This window comes from Dipodomys merriami, unplaced genomic scaffold, assembly GCF_024711535.1.
Source record: "Dipodomys merriami isolate MVZ:Mamm:240054 unplaced genomic scaffold, mDipMer1.0.p SCAF_7, whole genome shotgun sequence".
NCBI classification, from domain to species: domain Eukaryota; kingdom Metazoa; phylum Chordata; class Mammalia; order Rodentia; family Heteromyidae; genus Dipodomys; species Dipodomys merriami.
Window position 1 is genome coordinate 18,544,526 of NW_027206290.1, and position 16,720 is coordinate 18,561,245.

Sequence of the window (16,720 nt, forward strand, 5' to 3'; positions counted from 1 at the left end):
CTGTAACCCCAGCAACTGCACGGCAGAAGCAAGAAGATCTCAAGTTTGAAGTCAGTCTACAGAGTGAGAATCTTTCTTAAAAGGGGTGAGTGTGACTAAGGATGTTGGTCAGTGGTGGACCACCTGTGTAGCACTCAGAAGACCCTGGTTCAATCGCTAACACCCAAAACAAAAACTTATACCAAGTGCCAAGTAGAAAGAAAACTACAAAAAGAGACCCCTGGGTAGGAACCTAGCAAGCTGGTAGGATGGGATGGAGTAGAGTCACATGATAGATTGGCATTGTAGGAAAAGATTGACAAAGGAGCCTAAAGGAAATACTCCTGAGAGCAGGAATGAGCTGGGGAGGGAATATCAAATGTCCCATTTTCCTGGGCTCTCGACGGAGGCTCTGGTGGTAATGCTACGAGGCCCACAGTTCTGGAAACCAGGGGGTAGAACTGACATTCCCCATTTTTCCACTCTACCTAGCCAGGCTCAAGCCATTCTCAAGCAGGTGTGTGCCCCCTGATCACCAGCAGGGCGCACGAAGACACCTGCTGCTGACCCCATCCTCGAGTTTCCCACTCAGAGGGTCTGGGGTGAGCACGTGGCATGACATCTCTAACACACGCTCAGGTGACACTGAACTTATTAGGGCAGAAACCACACTTGGGGAACCATTGGGGTTTGGGCAAGAGGAAGTTCAAGGTCTGGGCCCCCAGATAAAGAAGACACACAGATTCTAGGAGGTCAGTGAATAAAGCTGACTCAGCGGAGTTGGACCCAATGTGAAGATCAATGCACAGCATCACCTGTGGTCCACCTGGGGAGTCTGCCTTGCTTTCCCCAATTTGTTTTCCCCATGGTGTGGGCCAGTGGCTTATGGCCAACTAATAGCAGTCAAGTTTCAGAGGCTTCATAGCTGTGAGATCAAGGAGTTATCTAATTTTCACTAGACTGGACACCAAGTCTTTTAAGTTCCTTTCCTGTACCCAGTGGGAGCTCAACCACTTAAGTGACTGAACCCCTTTTTCTACCGGGCAGGTGACTGTTGTGCAGAGAAATATACAAACTTCAAAGGGAATGGGGGCCCGACCTTCCAAATGTTGCTATCCCAAATATTCTTACTCGAATCCCAAGGACTACTGGATATTCCTTTATGCTACTAGAATTCTGATTCAGACATGCAGAGTATGGTCTAAGGGCTTACATTAGGTATATCTCTCTGTAGGACAAGGAAAGCAAAATGGGCAATCTTTTAGCAAGGCCTTTTCTCCAACAACCTCTCCTTATAATAGGCACTAGTAGTGAAAATATATTTGTAGCTGGGAACTGGTGGCTCACACTACAATTCAAGCTACTTAGAAGGCTGAGATCTGAGGATCCTAGTTCGAAGCCGGCCCAGGCAGAAAAGTCTATGGAGACTCTCATCTCCAATAAACCAGCCAACAGCCAGAAGTGGAGGACATATGGCTCAAATGGTAGGTAGAACACCAGCCATGAGTAAAAAAGTCAAAATGAAAACTTGAGGCCCTGAGTATCAAGCCCCAGTACTGGCTCCAAAATAAACAAATAAAAATGAAAATGTAAGTTAGGCACTGGTGGCTCACGCCTGTCATCCTACCTACTGAGGAAGGTGGATTGAAGCCAACCCGGGCAGGAAAGCCTGTGAGACTTATCTCTAATAAACTACTCAGAGAGAGCCAGAAGTGCCACTATGACTCAAGTGATAGAGCACTGGTCTTGAGCACAGAGGCTCAGGGACAACACCTACAAACAACACACACAGAAATCTGCTAGAGTTTGAAATTTAACTAGTAACTCCACATTATAAACAAACAGTGGCTTTCAATGTCTGCAGAATCATAGTAAGAAAAAGCCTTCCCTACCCTTGAGTCCTACCAACCCCTCCCTCAATGTACCCGTAATCACTGTCATTCCCACTTGCCTTGCTGCTCGCCCTGCCCTGACTTCTTCTGACTTCCAAGCTCCCAACGACCTCCCTGTCCCTGGCCCACATGACTCCCTATCTCTCACAGGGTCACTGCCAGGCCCGTTCCTGAAGAAGGAAACAGGAAGGAGGAGGGAGATGTGAGGGGCCTCTCCCCACCCCATCTCCCCATCTCTGTCAGCTCCAACATTCTAGAACCCTATGATTCCTTACTCTAACTACCTGGTCTCAGAAAAGTAAACAACTGACCATCATAAATCAGTCATTAACTGAATGCACTGAAAATTTACCTTCCCCCACTTTAATATAAATGTTTCTTGCGACTTTGAGCTCGGTGAAGGAAGTGACAGCCCCGTACTCCTTCCGCGCCCAGGTTAGCAGGTGTTCGTTGTCATAGGGGAAGTTCCTTTCTTCTATCTCTGCCGTCAAGGAGAAGTTTCCTGATGAAAACTGGACCACAGAACCCTCAGACACCTGGGGAAGACATAACTGCATATTCACTACAGGGCAACCTGGAGTACAGTCCTAATTACAGAAATCACTTACCAGACCAATACTACCGGGCTTTCAGCAATACTTCATCTGCTTCTTCCCACTGCGATACAAGCAGATGATGAGTTTTTCAAAGCAGCAATTCAAGAAACAATCCTAGCTGCGTAACTCTCACCTGTATCTTAGCTATTCAAGAGGCTGAGATCAAGAGGATTGCTGTTTGAAGACGGCCTATACAGAAAAGTCCATGAGACCAGAATAAAAAGAAAGCAGGGCTAGAGGCATGGCTCAAGTGGTAAAGCCTCAACTGAGTAAGTACAGGGACTTAAAATCAAAGCCCGGTACCAATTTGCAAATAATCAGAAACACCACTGCTATTTTCCATATACTGACATTAAAGGCTGACTGTTCAAGTACTATTGGGCTTCCATCTATGTTGATGTTGCATCTGTGGATTCAACCCACTACAAATCAAAGCTATGTGGGAAAAAAAACTGCACCTATTCTGATCATGTACACACCTCCTTTCCCTTCTCATCAGTCTCCAAACAATACCATGCGACATCATTTATGTGGCTTTAACCCTGTACTAGATATTTAACATGATCTAAAAACTGGGCACCAGTGGCTTATACCTATAACACTAACAACTCAGGAAGATGAGATCTGACATTCCAGGTTTGAAGCCAGCCTAGGCAGGAAAAGTCTATGAGACTTTTTATCATCAAAAAGCTGGACACGGATGTATATGTATGACTGAAGTGGTGGAGCACTGGCCTTGAGAGAAAAAGCTAAGAGACAGCACCCAGGCCCTGAGTTCAACCCCACCTCCCCCCAAACACATAATCTAGAGATGAGATGATTTCAAATATACAGGAAGATGTATATAGCTTTATGCAAATATTATATAAGGGACTTAAGCATCTATGGATTTTGGTACCTAGAGCTGGGGATGAGGAGAGAAACTGGATCCATCCAATCTTGGTAGGCTTGGTACTTCTGTGAATACCAGGAATCAGTTAGCTATATCTTTTTTTTTTTTTTGGGTCCAGTCGTGGGGCCTGAACTCTGGGCCTGGGCGCTGTCCCTCAGCTTTTCAGCTCAAGGCTAGTGCTCTACCACTTGAGCCACAGCGCCACTTCTGGCTTTTGTCCTTTTGCTTATGTGGTGCTGAGGAGTCGAACCCTCAGGCATGCAAGGCAAGCTCTCTACCACTGAACCACCTTCCCAGCCCTAGCTATAATATATCTTGAGTCAAATGGAAAGCGTTGGTAAGTGCGTTCATGATGGGAGCAATGATACTAATGTTCTGCAATCAACCAAACACAACTTCCAGACTTCACTGCTACACCTGCTGATGGACTCAGCACAACAGGGGCACAGTCAGAGTCCTTTTGGTTTATGTTCTTTGGAGCACTGAGACGAAGGGAATGGGCAAAAATGTTGTCCACCTTCTATGACACTCCTCAAGCTTCATCACAGTGAGATGAGTGTGTAGGACAGCTCACGTTGGTAAGACTCCCCAGTTCCCACAGGTGATGACGTCACGAGTCAGCTGATCCTAATGAAACGTGCAGGATGATCTGTGCAAGTGCCACGTTTCTACTGGATATATCAGACCATCACCAACTTACCACAGCTTGGTATACAAATAACTAACACATACCAAGGAGGAAAGTCACCTTGTTGCTCTACTATAATCAAACTTAGTTGCTGGTAAAAATATGCATGCCATTGGCTAGTATTTAGGAAATAACAGATTTTTATCAACATCAAAGGGGAAAACTCCAAGAAGGTTCCCAAGGCACAGAACTTGAAAGATGTTGCATTAAACTTCACATTACTATCCAGCCATCACCAAAAAGCAAATCGCTTCTCAAAGGATCAGAAGCAACCAGAAGACAATGCAAGTGGAGGGCAGGGATTTTACTGATGGTTCTATCAATTCCAGCAATATTTTCAACCTGACCCTGCATTCAAGCTGGAACTTACCCAACTACCGAGCTGGGAATTCATATCTTCTGTTCAATTATGCATACATATTTTGTTTGCTTTATGAGATGGACACTACAGAATTCAGGCTGGCCTCTAATTCATGATCTTCCTTCCTCAGCCTCCTGAGTGCTGAAATTATGGATGGGTACCACCATGTTCAATCTAGGTATTGTTAAGTGTGGGAAAATGAATTCCTCTACTGAATGAATTCCATGATCTACTATCACTATGGTTTCTATCTTGGCTAAAGAGCTTCTAAAGAAATCTCCTGATCGCCAAGGCCACATCTCAGACCAGTGAAAACCATTGTGATAAGGTGCAGGCATTTGAATATGAGCATTCTCTTGGGAGTGATTCCAGTGTTTGGCCATGTTTAAGAGTGGCTGTCTTACTGAGCACTGAGAGAGTCCCTGGTGAGACAGGCATTGATTTAGTACAGGCCTGGTATGGGCACACCTTACAACTGACTCTACACCACTGGTTCTTGACCAGAGGCAATTCTGTCCCACTAGGAGACATTTGACAATGTCAGTCAGAAATCGTATCCTGTGCCCTGGCAGCTCACACCAAGGAGGGGGTGGCAGGGATGACCATGTGACAGCTATTACTGCCACTCGGGCCCTCTGCGGGCTTCCAGTGATGACTCCCCAAATCATCAGCCTTTCCTAAACACCCATCAGGCTGTTTATTTTCTCATGAACGAGAAGTCCTTTCTGTTCTGCACTGCTTTGGAAAGGCCAAAGCTAATCACAAATGAAGTGATCACAAAAGCAACCATCCCAAAAGCAATTGCCCACCGACTGTGCATTAGGCACCATGAAGTGTCTCCATGCTGGTTATACCCAAAACCAGAAAGGAGGGGATGGGAGGGGAAGGGAGGGGAAGGAAAGGGAGGGGAGCAAAGGGGAGGGAAAGGAAGGGAAGAAAAAAAGAGAAAAGAGAAAAGAGAAAAGGGAAAAGGGAAGGGGAGGGGAGAGGAGAGGAGGGGAAGGAAGGGAGAAGGGAGAAGGGAGAAGAGAAGAGAAGAGAAGAGAAGAGAAGAGAAGAGAAGAGAAGAGAAGAGAAGAGAAGAGAAGAGAAGAGAAGAGAAGAGAAGAGAAGAGAAGAGAAGAGAAGAGAAGAGAAGAGAGGCTTTTTATTTTTTATTAAACCTGTCACTGGAAGAAAACACAACCTACAGCTGTGCAGAGGCCTTTGCCCCACTGACAGCACAGGGCCTGGGGAGTGACAAGGATCTGCACTGTTCTATTGCTTGCGTCCTCACTGACGTTATAGATGCAAATATGTTATAGAAATAGTACAATTTGTTTTTTGAAGAGCAAAAGGAAGAACATATCCCATTTTGGGAACTCCAGAGACAGGAAAACAGATAGCATAAGATAAAGAAGATAGCATACATGAGAAGAAATGAAGAGTGACTTCAGAGTATGGCCCGAGGTAATTAAAAAGTGACACCCCGTTAACACTGAGCCCCTGCCCCCACCTGCCCCGGTGCCCCTGCCCTGCACTACCCTTCCCTGCCCCAGCCCGCATATGCGTGCTTCCCTCCAGGCAGCCTCTAGAGGAATTTGGGAACAGAATTCCAGCCACTGCTAAGGCATTCCACTAAGAAGAGAGCAGAGCTGCCGGGGGGGGGGGGGGGGGGGGGGGGTGTCCCTGACTGCAGGTCAGTGGAAATTTCCTGCCACAGGAAGACTTAGTCAGCAAGCTCTGTCCCAACTGCAGCTCTGAGCTCAGCGAAGCCTCCCCTGCCCTCCTGGGCTGTTGGAAGGGATTGTTCAGGATCACTGAGATATACTACTAGGCAGAAAGGAAGCAAGTGCACAGAGGCTAACAAACTGCCACAAGGTTACAGAGTGTGCACCAGGCCAAGTCCAGAGCATGAAGCTTTCTCTGACTCATAGTCTCTTTGAATCCTAGAAAAAAAAGATGTCACTAGTTTGCAAGACAAGAGTATTTGCCTCTTTCTCTCCATCCACTGGTATTGGGGCTTGAACTTGGTGCCTTGTACCTCATCAGGCTTGTTCTCTTATGGCTGGTCCTTTACCACTTAAGCCATGCTTCCAGTTTGGTTTTGTGTGGCAAATTGGAAATGGACTCTCTTGGATTTTTCTGCCCGGGCTGACTTTGAACTGAGATGCTCAGATCTTAGCCTCTTGAGCAACTAGGACTACAGGTGTGAGCCACTGGTGCCCAATGTAGATTTCTTTTTCTTCTGTCCACAAGTCTGAGCCATGCCTCATAGATTTGTTCCTCATTCTTCCCACAAGCTGCCCACGAGTCTTTTCCACATCTGCAATTCATCCCCTTCCACCTTTGAGCTGTTCCAGTTGATTAGCACACCTGTCACCTTCACTTGCCAAAGACCAACAACAGCAGGGGGCCCAGAAAGCTCCTCACCTGCTCTGAACCTCTTCACTCAGCACTGCTGCTGAATGAAGTTCAGTGCTGTTCCTTACTAGAATGAAGTTCAGTGTTGTTCCTTACTAGAAAAGCCAGGCTAGAACATCCTCATTCCTGTTAGCCAAACTCTCAGCTCCCCTACATGCCCAGGAAATGAGCTTTCCAACAGGCTTTAAAGCTAACCTTTTGAAACCAGGTACCCATAGCTCATGCCTATAAACCTAGCTATTCAGAAAGCATCTGAGGATTGCGATTCAAATCCAACCAAAGCAGGAAAGTCTGCAAGACTCTTATCTCTAATTAACCATCAGAAAACCAGAACTAGAGCCTTGGATCAAGTGATAGAACACTAGTCTTGAGCTGAGGAATGGCATCCACTCTCTAGTTCAAGCACCAGCTCCAGTATATGCATGAATATGCATGCAAACATACATATAGACACACGCACACACACACACACACACACACACACACACACACCTAATAACTAGCTAAAAACAAATTATTCAAACATGTTTAGTAGTTTTGTGTCTCCCCGCCCCCCCCTCAACCCTCAGTCCATTGAACTTTCCTCCAACTTGCTAATTAAAACTCAATTCTTTAACATTCCTTACATGACAGATGTCTTCTGGTGGGGATAACAGAACACCGAGCTCTCAGGATTCTAGTTGTTAGCGAAGGTCCATTGAAGGTAGTCCTGGTGCCTTTCCGGGGGGAGGGGACACACACCTGAGCCCCTTCCTCACCTAATTCCTTCTCTACTTGAACCATGCACAATATTCGTATTTTGAATTCTGGTTATGCTACCAGACCCTTTTTTTTTTTTTTTTAAGAGCAGAACATTACTCTATCTGCCAGTACTGGGAGTTTTATTGCAAGAACTTATGGCTAAGCCATGAGAGCCAAGTTTCTTATTTTTTCTGGATCAAATTCAACAACCTTGTCCAAAAGTGCATGAAAAAAAAAGCAAAGGAGGCAACCAGCCCTTTTGCTTCCACACCTGTGTTTAAGTTTTAACTCTCCAAATCCTAACTGCGCAGCGCCACAGAAGCCCGCAGGTTGATCCCGCTCAGGCAAATGAGTCTTTGTGAATGGGGACAAGCATCTTCCCGGACGCCATCTTCCTTGAGGCTGGCTCAGAGGCCTGGTGGTTGCAGCGCTGCCTCCCCCCCCCCCAGTGGGCGTGGTCTTTGGAGGAGAGGAGAGGTGGAGCTCTGCTGGGAGGGGGCCACACCCTTAGGCCTCACTAGTTCTCTGCCTAATGGCCTGCCTGTAACACCCAGCCCACAAGCGTTCCCAGATGGAAATCCCAGTGACAATACAGGCCACAGTAGATCACTGGTGGCAATTACGTCCCATAGCCAGCATCAGCGTGACCTCACCCCCTTCAAGTCTCCTCAGGTGTTACCCAGAGGATGGGGGGAGGGAGGGAAGGGGAGACCTATTTACAATGACTAACTACCCAACCACCCAGCCCCCACTCTAGCAGCTCTGTTTTTTCTTCTAAACCTTCTCTATAGTTCTATAGTACCCACTACCTTCTAATAGATCACGTAATCTAGTATTGCTCATCTCCTCCTACTGGAACACAAACTGTTCCAGGGTTGGAAGCCTACCTCGTGTGCTTTGGGCATAGGAATATGGCATCTACCTGGAACTGTGGTGGCCAGGAGACAGGATGAATGACTCTTAAGTCTAAGTATTTAGTGTTAGGAATAGCAGAGAAACAGAAATGAATGCCGCCATCCGTCATGTGTTTTCCAGGGGTTCTAAGAAGGCTCTTTGCCCTGAACCTACATTGCTCCATACAGCAGTCATATTATGTATTACTATGAAGCACCTGAACTATTATTCCTTGCAAGGTTGGCCTGTGTTATAAATACAAAATATATACCAGAATTTAAGACAGTTCAAGACAAAAGTAAAATATATTGTTTATTTTTCATTGACCAGACATGTTTAGATATTTATTTTAGATTTATTTACTAAATGTTTCTTTCCTTTCTGTTCTTCTTATTTGAGGCAGAAGAGTCTTGCTATGTGGCTCAAGCTAGTCTTGAACCTGCTCCGGCCTCTTCAGGAGTAGCTGGGATTACAGGGGTATTGCCACTGTGCTGCTGGCTTCTTTTTACTCTTTTAAATGCACTTGTAGAAATCTTAAAATTACGTATGTGGTTCTCAGTGAACTGATACTTTATGGTACCAGTCTGGGTCCTACTCCAATAAACCCTGAAGGAAGAAAGATAAGCTGATTCCATCTCCTACCGTCTCTCTCTTGCTCTGTTCTCAGAAAGTCTATGGTTGATGAGAAGACTTCTTAGGCCTAGGGCTTCTCATTGTGTGATTTCCAAACCACTGTAGACAGGCAGAAATAAACTCAGATTGCATGGTGGTAGGCTATGGGAACCTATGACCCTGATCCTCTTTCTACTACCTGTGATGCCAGTGTGTAACTAAGGAACACTTCTTATGAAGCAAATCCTAACTCCAAATTTACTTTCTAGAACTTGACAAAGATTGTTTGAAAGAACATGAAAGAATCTCCTCTCCTGAACTGGTTTTTAAAAAAATGCTACACACACACATACACACACACACACACACACACACACACACACAAAGCCAAGAGAGGAGTCAAAGTGTGGATGGAGCTATCTTGTCACACACTTAAAAAGAAAGAAATGGGTCTCAAGAAATAAGAGGAGCTCCCCAGTGATAAGGAAAAGCCTGCTGGGACCTCAGAGGAAGAGCTGTTCCAAGAATCAAACTCTCTCTCTCTCTCTCTCTCTCTCTCTCTCTCTCTCTCTCTCTCTCTCTCTCTCTCTCTCTCTCTCTTTCTTTCTCTCTCACACACACCCCCACACACTACAGCCCAACTGTGGCCCATTAGGAGCTTGCATTATCAATTGGGCAAGTGCCCAGTATTAAGGTTACAGGCCCGGCCAGGGGGCTGCTCTACTGCACACACCCAACTTCACACATGGCCATGAGTTAGCCTGTGTAGATCAGCTTTGCTCACACATCTGTCCAGCCCCGCACCCAACTTTTACTTTCCTCACTTCCCCATAAGAAAATCTCTTTTTTGGAGTTTCTTGCTTAGGAATATAGAAAGAACAAAGAAAACAGTGTGTGTGTGTGTGTGTGTGTGTGTGTGTGTGTGTGTGTGTGTGTGTGTGTGTGTGTGTGTGTGTGTGTGTGTGTGTGTGTGTGTGTGTGTGTGTGTGTGTGTGTGTGTGTGTGTGTGTGTGTGTGTGTGTGTGTGTGTGCGTGTGTGTGTTTTCAGAAATACCTTTCATGCCAAGAATTTGCTAGCTCAACTCCAGAATGGAAACAAAGTCATATAGAAAAGGAGCACAGACATTTTTCTAGAATCTTGGTTTAAGTAGGACCACAGATTAAACCTAGAACTCTTAGTAGTCCTTCTATAGAAAGGCATGAATGAGATTATGTTTTAATATATTTTATGCATGCCAAGTCCAGCAAAAATAAACTTTCTGGAGCAGTATTGAAATATTTACCTCCCACCTCGGGATGGAATCCTACATTCTGAAAGACGAAAATCACATGCTCTGGTTCCCCGGCTCCTAGGGGGCTGTACTTGCTTATTTCCTCTGAAACATGATCTGAAACATGTTTTCCATTAACATATATCATGACTCAGTGTTGCTTTCTGAAAATGGTTTGTTTTAAAGAAATAATAATTTCCATGACCGTGAACCTACATTCATAATTTTAAAAAGCTGCATATTCATGAGCCCTAGGATTATACAATCTGCCAATCATGCATTCAGGAAACAAATCCATGCAACCGTTTTCAAATTCTTGGGTGTTCACGATTTGATTTCTTCCAAGAAAATGACTTCAAACATACTTGACTATTAACTTTCCTCAAAACATTCACGATGATCATTCCTGGTTTTTCATTTTCAGTGAAATGTAAAAAGCTTAAGGATTGACAGTGCTCTGTGTTCTTAAGGCCCTACAGGTTTAGACACATCCACAAGGTGGGCAAGCACAAACCTGAACACGAGCCCTCACGAGAGCAGCACTTCAATCTCCCACGGAACACAAACACACGATCAGGATGACAGGGTGTACACACACCAAGAAGATAAACGAGCTCTTGCTCATTCCATCTTAAAAATGAACTCAGTGCCCACAGGCCACCAAATTAATGAGGCATGAGCTGGACAACAATAGTTGTTTTCTTTTTTCTTATTTCCAAAGGAAAACCCAGGTATTCTCCTTGGCTTTTTTTTTTTTTTGGGGGGGGGGGTCCGGTCGTGGGGCCTGAACTCTGGGCCTGGGCACTGACCCTCAGCTCTTGAGCTCAAGGCTAGCACTCTACCACTTGAGCCACAGCACCACTTCCAGCTTTTTTCTTATGTGGTGCTGAGGAATTGAACCCAGGGCCTTGAGCATGCAAGGCAAGTGCTCTACCACTGAACCACCTTCCCAGCCCTCTCCTTGGCTTTTAAAACAAAACAATCTCCCTAGATTTTGAAATTTTGCTTTCCTCATCTTCCAATGTTAGGATGATATCAAGAGTAGCCTGAACCAAATTTCAAAGTGCATTTGCTATTTAAAGGGTTTCAGGAGAAGAAAAATGTTGGCAATGATTATTGCTACGTCCCTTGATATAGCCCTGTCCTCCAAGTAAGGGAATCCTCACTACAGAGGATTTTTCTTTTTTCTCCTTCCCTCCCTTCCCTGACCTGGCCTATGCTTTTCTCTCTTTCCTTCCTTCTCTTTTCTCTTAAGTTACATCCAATCTATGGAGCATCTTAGAAGGCTTTCTTTTATTTTAAATTTTTGGTGCCAGTTCTCAGGCTTGAACTCAGGACCTAGGCACTGTCACTTGGCATTTTTGCTCAAGGCCAGGGTTTATTTTGGGTGCTTAATTGGAGATAAAGTCAAATAGACATTCCTGCCCCAACTGGCTTCCAACCTCGACCCTCAGATCTCACTCAGCCTCCTGAGTAGCTGGGATTACGGGTATGAGTCACTGATGTCTGGCTTTTAGAAAACTCTTTCCAGAGTTTGTCTTTATTGATGTTGAGCATTGCAGACTCAAAGAAGCTGAAGGTTCTAGCAAGGCACAGAGCTGGTAAATGTATAGAGGAGAGTTGACCCCAGAGCTGTAAGCCTCCCTTCCTCTAAAGCGCCTCCTGGTCCACCATTAGGGAGCTGTAGGGATGGGGGGGGGCGGGCAGTGCCCTCAGCTCCTGGCAATAGGATGCTGAAGACAGACACACAGCCCCCATCCGAGCAAGAGCTGACACATGACATGCATTCTGAATTCCTTCGTGTGACAAACTGGAGAAAGTGGAGCTCTGAGCATTGAGACCAAGTACCAGATTACAAGGTCTTAGCAAGGCATGGGTAGAATTTCCAATGGTTTGTTGCACTCTGAAGGTCAGGCTCTGTCCACGGGCCGGGTGGTGCGGGGTGGGGGGAGTGGTGTCCCAAGGAGCATGTCTGGAAAGACCATCTCCTTTTGGTGAAGAATCTATTCACAGGTCACAAAGACCTGGGTCCCTAAGACCTGCAAGTTTTGTACCAAGACATGGTAGGCAAATACAAACAGGCTCTGAAGGAAGCAGAATGGAAAAGTAGGAAAGTGAAGAGAGTGGGGAAGGGATGTGGGGGTGGGGTGGGCAGTTACTGCCTTTCTCTGCCTCTTCTGATCTGCTAGATCTTATCCTTCTCTGAATCTCCTTCTCCAGCAGCCTGAGATGTTACACTTGGAAAAACAGAATAGAAAGGGGATGGATAGAGGGGAAGCACTGAGAAAAATTATACTTGGCTATAAAACAAATCCTAATAATAACCACCAATTTCTCAAGGATCTGACAATGGGTGAATAGGAACTGCAGTGGGAACAGCACAGAATGAACAGCAGACTGTAGATAGCTATATCGTTAACTGCCATGATCAGGTTTTGCTGGTGTGACTGTGGGAGTACTGGGGTTCCTTTGAACTCAAGGCCTCATATTTGCTAGGCAGGCACTCTACCTTTTGAGCCACTACTCCAACCCTTTTGACGTTGGTTACCTTTCAAAGACAGTTCTCAATTTAGCCCTGGAAGCCTAGACCACAATCCTCCCATTTATCCTTCCCACTATAGCCAGGATAACAGACATATTCCACTAGCTTCAGCCATTGACTGAGATAGAGTCTTGAGAACATTGTTTTTATTCCTTCTGGACTCACCTGGAATTGTGATGCCCTAATTCCACCTTCCAAGTAACGAGGATTACAGGTTTGAGCCATAGTATTAAGCAGACAGTCAGTTTTATACGTCAACTTGGCTAGGCTATAAGTCCTGTTATTCAATCAAGCCCTCATCTACGTGCTATGGAGGTGGTTTGAAGATAGGATCAAAGCCCATAATTAGAAGACTCTAGGAGAAGAGACTATTCTAGATAGTCTAGGTGGCCAGATACAATCAATAGAAAGCCCTTAAGAGAAATTCCAGCTATGGACAGCAGTTTCAATTCATGGCCACACATATTACCTGCTTTCTTGAAGCCTCAGGGTGGATCTCTGATTGCTTTGCCTAGATTCTAAATGGAGTAAGCTGATTCCTTGCAATAAATCTCTTCAGAAATACCCCTACTGGGTCTATTTCTCAGGATAAATCCTAAATGATAGAGTTTTCATGAATGCTGATATAGCTAGCCCTAAAAGAAAAGGGGACTACATAATTTGGCTATTGTACAACCACAGACCTACAGACAATCCGGGAAAATGGAGCTAAAGGACACTGCCTTGGGCAATGGGGGGGAAGTGATGGGGATGGGGCCTTCAGCTCAAAACAATTGGTTGGAGCCCTTTTAGAACTTTCTACAATTAGCTCTCAGGCAAAGGCAGAGTTCTTCTGGTGGGCCACAATCTTGTGCCTGCCCCCATTTTCCAGTCTACATTGAACAATCCCTGAGAAAAATGATCTCCCATGCCACAGCCAAGAAGACCAAATACATTTGTGGTTGATGCTGGAGGTGTCCGCAGAGGGCCAAGATAGGTCCGGATACATAAGGTGCAGCTGATTCACAATCAGCTCAACCAAGAGCCAAGAGTAACATGCACTTGGGAGAAGGATCAAAAACAGTTTTTAAACACTGTCTAAGGGGCAAGACCTAGATCCCAGTTCCGAAACAAACTGTTCGCCACACATGTGGCACAAACACCTGCCCTGACATATCAGTTTGACTCCAAGGGTTCAGTTCTGATCTTGGTTCCTTGCTAGAGATCAGCCACTCAGGGCCTCCTGAGAGACAGATTCCCCCCGCCCCTCCCAACCCCTACATGAAAATCCAACATTCTGCAATATCCCTTACAAAACATTCATTTTCCCCCTAGCAAATGGCTCTCGGAAGGATGTCTACCATGTCACCCACAGCACCCAAGGTTAACATTTGATACAATTGCCCAACATCTGGGAAGGGCAGGTGCATCAGATTTCCAGACTGGCCTTATACAATCAAGTCTGAACAGGACACCGTGGGACTCAACACAAAGAAGCACCAACTCTCCCTCTGCAGGGAAGGTGAGTTTATTTAACCTCAATTTGTTGAATGGAAGCAAAGCCTTCACAGGGCTAGGGCTGTGCCTGTGTGCAGACATGACACAACACATCTAACCCGAGCCAGGAAAAGGCTATACTTGTGTGGGTGCTCAACAGGATGTCTCGCTCAGGGAATTCCACCAGGTAAACCCTAGGAAGAGCTGGGGGTCGCTCACTCACTGGCAATATCCATCCCTTACCCCTATGGAGTTAGGATAAATCCTAGGGAATCTTTCACAAATCTTTCTGGACCAGGTTTACCAGATGGAACTGGACTCCATCCAATGTTCTAATTGCCACAGTGACATTTAGGAAGTGCTCTCACCACAAAGGGGGCAGAAACTCATTCCTAGGAAATATGGTTGTTGACTGACCCCAGTTCACAAGAGTATCAAGCCCTATATAATTAAGGCTCTTAAGGACAAGCCACAAAACCAACAGATAAGCAGGCTCTGGACTAGAAATACATGGTACACAGCTACTTGGAATACCCACAGGACACAATGAGTCATTCCACCAGAGACATTTAAAGAAAGAACCACCAATCTTGAAACATTTACTTAATCTGCCCTCAAGAGAGAATTTATTTGGGGAAAGACCTCACTGGAAATCCCAAAATGGTGTATCCAGACCCTTCCTATAGAGAAGCAACACTTCTACTTGAACAGGAAACTGTGTTTATGTGCCGCTCCCTGATCCACCTTGCATGCGCTGTTCCCCAGAGTCAGCTTCATGAAGGAAGTCAGCATGGAGAAAACCAATATGGAGGTACTCAACAGGGAAGAAATCAGCAGTGAGGGAAGTCAACAAAAGGGAAGTCAGCATGGAGAAAGTCAACATAGAGGAAGTAAAGATGGAGGAATCAACATGAGGGAAGTCAATATAAAGTCAACACAGAGGAAATCAATATGGAGGAAGTCAGCATGAGGGAGTCAACATGGAGAAAGTCAACATGGAGGAAGTCAACATAGGGGAAGTCAATGTGGGAGAGTCAACTTGGGGGAAGTCAATGTGGAAGAGGTCAGTATGGGGCAAGTCAATAGAGAGGAAGACAACAGAGGAAGTCAGCATGGAGGAAGTCCATATGAAGGAAGTTGCCTCAGTTATACTTGTAAGAGAAGAATTCTCACTTTGTCCAGTTTCTAGGATCTCACCGGCATTAATGACACTAAACACCACTTCCAATTTCTTGACCAAATGGAAGGTCCCTGACCCACCTTCTCCTTGACATGCTGGTTCCGTTCCAGCACTGTACAAACACTGTGTGCTGGACGAATGAACAAGTAACTACACAAGCCATTAGCCTAGATATGCTAATTTTGTGGGGGTTTATGCTAATGTTTTATGAGAGGGGACTGCCAAATAAGGGAAAGGAAGGAATTAGGTGGGAAAATGATTTCCAGGTTTTTAAATGCAGCACAACAGAGAATTTTAAACTTGGCATCTGAGTTATTCGTGGGGCATTTCTGGACATGCCAGCCCTGGGTTACACGCCTTGGCTTTGAGAGAAGGCAAGGACCAAGCATGCACAGTGTATGGCTGTGCATGGCTGCACACAAGGCAGCGTTAAGCTAACATCTGGGGCTGCTTAACAACTGATTGGAAATTTAGCCTTCTGATTTCCAGTTAAATACCAGGCACAGGAAAACAAATAGCACTTGTTTTTCCCTGAGCCTTGTCAGTCATCCAAACTGTAGTGCAGACCAGAAAACTGCCTGTGGTTTGGTGGCAAAGATCCAAATATTTGGATATTTTTTTTCCTCCTCAGTTTAAGTAAAAGGAATAAACGAGATTTTGGCAAGCTGAACTTCTTCCCCTATCCCTCCCCCATTCTTGGAAATGCAAAGCTGGTGTTTTTTTTTTTTTTTTTTAAAATCAAGCATATTCCTGGAATTCATTTACATTTTTCATTAGGATTAAGTTTTGATTTGTTTTTAATCCAAAGCCAATAGCAGCAAGTTTGGTTTCTCTCATTTATTTCAACTGCCCTGCCTTGATATTTACTTGGATTTGCTAAAGAGACAATGTTCATATTGCTATTTTCTGTTTCCAATTAACTTGGGATATAATATCTAGCAGTGGTATTATTGAGGAATCAAGAGTTTTTTAAAGCTGAGAGAAATTTTAGAGATCAGCTGATATAACTCCTCCATCATAGCAATGCTGGAGCTGAGGCTTGAATATTTTGGAGATTTCATCTACTCATCAAATTTCTTCGTGATCAAGACACAACTACTATTCGAGCTTGCTGAAACTCGGGTCAGAGTGTTAACTAGACACAAAAACCTAAGTTAATCTCTGAATTGCCACATAAAAGACAAGGCATTTCA

General features: G+C 45.0%; 1 protein-coding gene across 3 annotated transcripts in view; it reads right to left on the bottom strand.

Moving 5' to 3' along the window:
* Positions 1-16,720, bottom strand: part of Tgfbr3 (transforming growth factor beta receptor 3) — a 173,025-nt gene that overhangs the window by 49,474 nt on the left and 106,831 nt on the right. For all 3 annotated transcript variants that reach the window (XM_070007635.1, XM_070007636.1, XM_070007638.1), the window contains one exon: positions 2,224-2,407. In XM_070007635.1, the coding sequence (XP_069863736.1) occupies positions 2,224-2,407 (184 nt within the window). The remainder of the gene's footprint in view (positions 1-2,223; positions 2,408-16,720) is intronic.